The sequence below is a fragment of the Primulina tabacum genome, chromosome 4 (assembly GCF_025594145.1).
Source record: "Primulina tabacum isolate GXHZ01 chromosome 4, ASM2559414v2, whole genome shotgun sequence".
NCBI lineage: Eukaryota > Viridiplantae > Streptophyta > Magnoliopsida > Lamiales > Gesneriaceae > Primulina > Primulina tabacum.
The window spans coordinates 15,764,179-15,766,971 of NC_134553.1; the positions used below are offsets into that span (position 1 = coordinate 15,764,179).

Genomic DNA, 2,793 nt, shown 5'->3' on the forward strand with positions numbered 1-2,793 from the left:
CGAAAAATTTACAGATCAGCTAGCCATATTAAACTATTTTCTTGATTAATTTTTCTAGCTAATATAAAGGCAAAAATCATTAGGACAACCATCCATCCAACAGAAAACATTGCTTTTCTAATCCATTTGTTTGAACTTGCTGTATTAAATATATTATATACAATTTCAACATCTGCATGAAGCCAGAAAATAGCACATTATAATGAGCCAAGGCACTGTACGTTATTTCAATACCCGATCAGAAAACAAAACTTAGAAGTTTCCGATGGAAGAAAACCCGATTTGGATATCCCAATTCCCTCCGGGAATCAGATTTCACCCCTCGGATGAAGAATTAATTACATATTATTTACAAAGGAAAGTTAAGTCCCTTCCGTTGCCGGCCAATGTGATTGCTGATATAGAGCTTTATAATTATAACCCTTGGGATCTACCAAGTTTGTTCTTCTCTAAAACTTGTCTTATTTGTTTATTTTCTTTGTTGAATGTTATTTTTTTTATGGGAAGTCAAATACAGGGAAAGCTTTGCTTGGAGACGACGAATGGTACTTCTTTACACCAAGGGACAGGAAGTACCCGAATGGAGGAAGGCCTAATAGAACGGCTAGATCAGGTTATTGGAAGGCGACTGGTACTGATAAGCCGATTCTGAATTGTTCGGGATCAAGAAGAATTGGAGTCAAAAAAGCTTTAGTTTTCTACAAAGGTAAGCCACCAAAAGGTGTTAAGATGGATTGGATCATGACGGAGTATAGAATGCCAGAGTCACCTCGTACAGAGAGGTCCAAAGGATCCATGAGGGTAAGTGTTAATTTTCGTTACATTCTTCGTTCGCTAACGGGTCTGCCTACATCACCTATATCCCATCTGAATTTAAAAGATGGCCTGATCTTGATCATGCCATGTCGAGGTGATACACATTGAGAAGTTGTTGGATCAAGTTAGCCATAAACGAATATAGAGTTTCTATATGTTATATGATTTATCAAACACCAAATTCAATGTGTATTGATATAAAAATACAAGGTTTTAAGTCTCCCCATCAGATAAATCTCAAGATCCAACACCTTTCAGGATGAACATATATATGTAGATGTCAATACAAGTCTCAAAATGTTTTGATATATGTGTAGTTGGATGACTGGGTAATATGTCGGATTCGACAAAAAGGCAACAAGTCAAAGAATGCACAACATGATGATCAGGAGGACCAGGTCCTGGATTCATCTGAATTCCAGGATTATCTACCCAAGATGGATAGGCTTCCATCAGTGACGATTAACAATATTGGCAGCAGAGACATACTGGTGGACTATTTGCTGTCTAACGAGTTTCATGTGGCGGTCTCGTTACTTACTGGACACGACCCCAAAATGGAGAGAATCAACGGGACATCCTATCACGACCACAATAACAACATCAACAACAGGAACATGAACGGAAAAGTACTCGAAAATAGACCAGAAAAACTGAACAAACAGCCTACTTTTTCTTTGATTCAGGATTGTTTCAACTCATTTCCAGGCCGGGGTAAAGAGGATAATTGGTGTGTAAATCTCCTTAGTCCTACCGAAACGATGATGAATGAGAAAAAAGATCAGGCGGCTCGATCAGATGATGAGGTAAACATGCAAGATCTTGATATGCCAGCATTATGGGATGATTTTATCGGGTGAGAGAACCTTTTTATTTTCTGGAAATCTTGAACTTCAATAAGTTGACCCCAGACGATTAAATCCCGAAAAATTTCATGTGTGTCTTCAATAATGTGTAGTATGTAAATGTTGTGAGGCTATCACGTAATGTTTCTATACATTTATGAAAATAATGTGAATAAAATATAATTCAATATGTGAAATGAATAATTAATGGTCTAACTGTTGCGGGATTCCGGCTAATTTTGTTGTTCCAATCTGTATTAGTCAATGCCCCAGGATTGTTGTTGGATTGGATAGCAGCATCAATAAGAACGAGAGCTGGATGGGTAAATTAGTCTCAAAATATTTTGGGTGGGAAAGAGACATTAACAATCCGAACTTGTCATTCGGCCAAAACCTGTAGTATCTTGTTATTAATTTAGTTATAAGTATAAAATAGTTAAGTTATATACTTATAACAAATTAATGGATATCATTTAATCCTTTCTGGCTATCATGTGTTAATCAATCACTTAGAGTATATGTCTAACGAGCTAACTTGTGGCTTATATTTATTAATTCTTATATAAAAACAATCTGTAATTTAATAATATTTTATGGTTTTATTCAATTACGACATTTACTTTATCCATATACACATGCAAGCTGCACAGATAAAGACCTTGAATATATTATAGGTACCTTGAGGTCTTCCTCTAAAAGTAAGATCATGAAACTCATTAGAAAGTGTATTGTATATTCTAAACAGGTTCCTAGCCAACTAAAATAAGTATAAAGATCGCTTGAGCTTGAGACTAGCATTTGTGATGCAAACACTATGTTTAATTCGTAAGGACATGAAGATGTTCATTCATATAGTCTACTGTTATGGTTGTACACCATTAGTCATTTGACCCTGGACAACATAGAGGCTTTATATGCCAACATGCACTTTGTTCCGTTCATAGACTCAATTGAAGGTCATCAGGTGACGAGGTTGGATGTAATTTTGAAATACGTAAGAGCCAATGCATTGTACTTGGGGATTCAACGCTCGCCTACGAGTGAAGATATGCAATGTGATCTAATAAGTTAACAGTACAAGGATTCTCTCGCCAAGACAAAACATGCGCTTTACGGAAATATATTTTCCTAG

General features: G+C 36.1%; 1 protein-coding gene across 1 annotated transcript; it reads left to right on the forward strand.

Moving 5' to 3' along the window:
• The first annotated feature begins 440 nt into the window (after positions 1 to 440).
• On the forward strand, positions 441 to 1,692 carry LOC142541567 (NAC domain-containing protein JA2L-like). The gene is made up of 2 exons (XM_075648075.1): positions 441 to 801; positions 1,134 to 1,692. The coding sequence occupies exons 1-2, from the start codon at positions 730 to 732 to the stop codon at positions 1,674 to 1,676; spliced, it is 615 nt and encodes a 204-aa protein (XP_075504190.1). The 5' UTR covers positions 441 to 729; the 3' UTR covers positions 1,677 to 1,692.
• Positions 1,693 to 2,793: the final 1,101 nt, after the last annotated feature.

Coding starts and splice junctions, on each gene's coding strand:
- LOC142541567 (XM_075648075.1), top strand. CDS start 730: ATGGATTGGATCATGACGGAGTATAGAATGCCAGAGTCACCTCGTACA. Junction 802..1,133: donor GGTCCAAAGGATCCATGAGG/GTAAGTGTTAAT, acceptor ATATATGTGTAG/TTGGATGACTGGGTAATATG.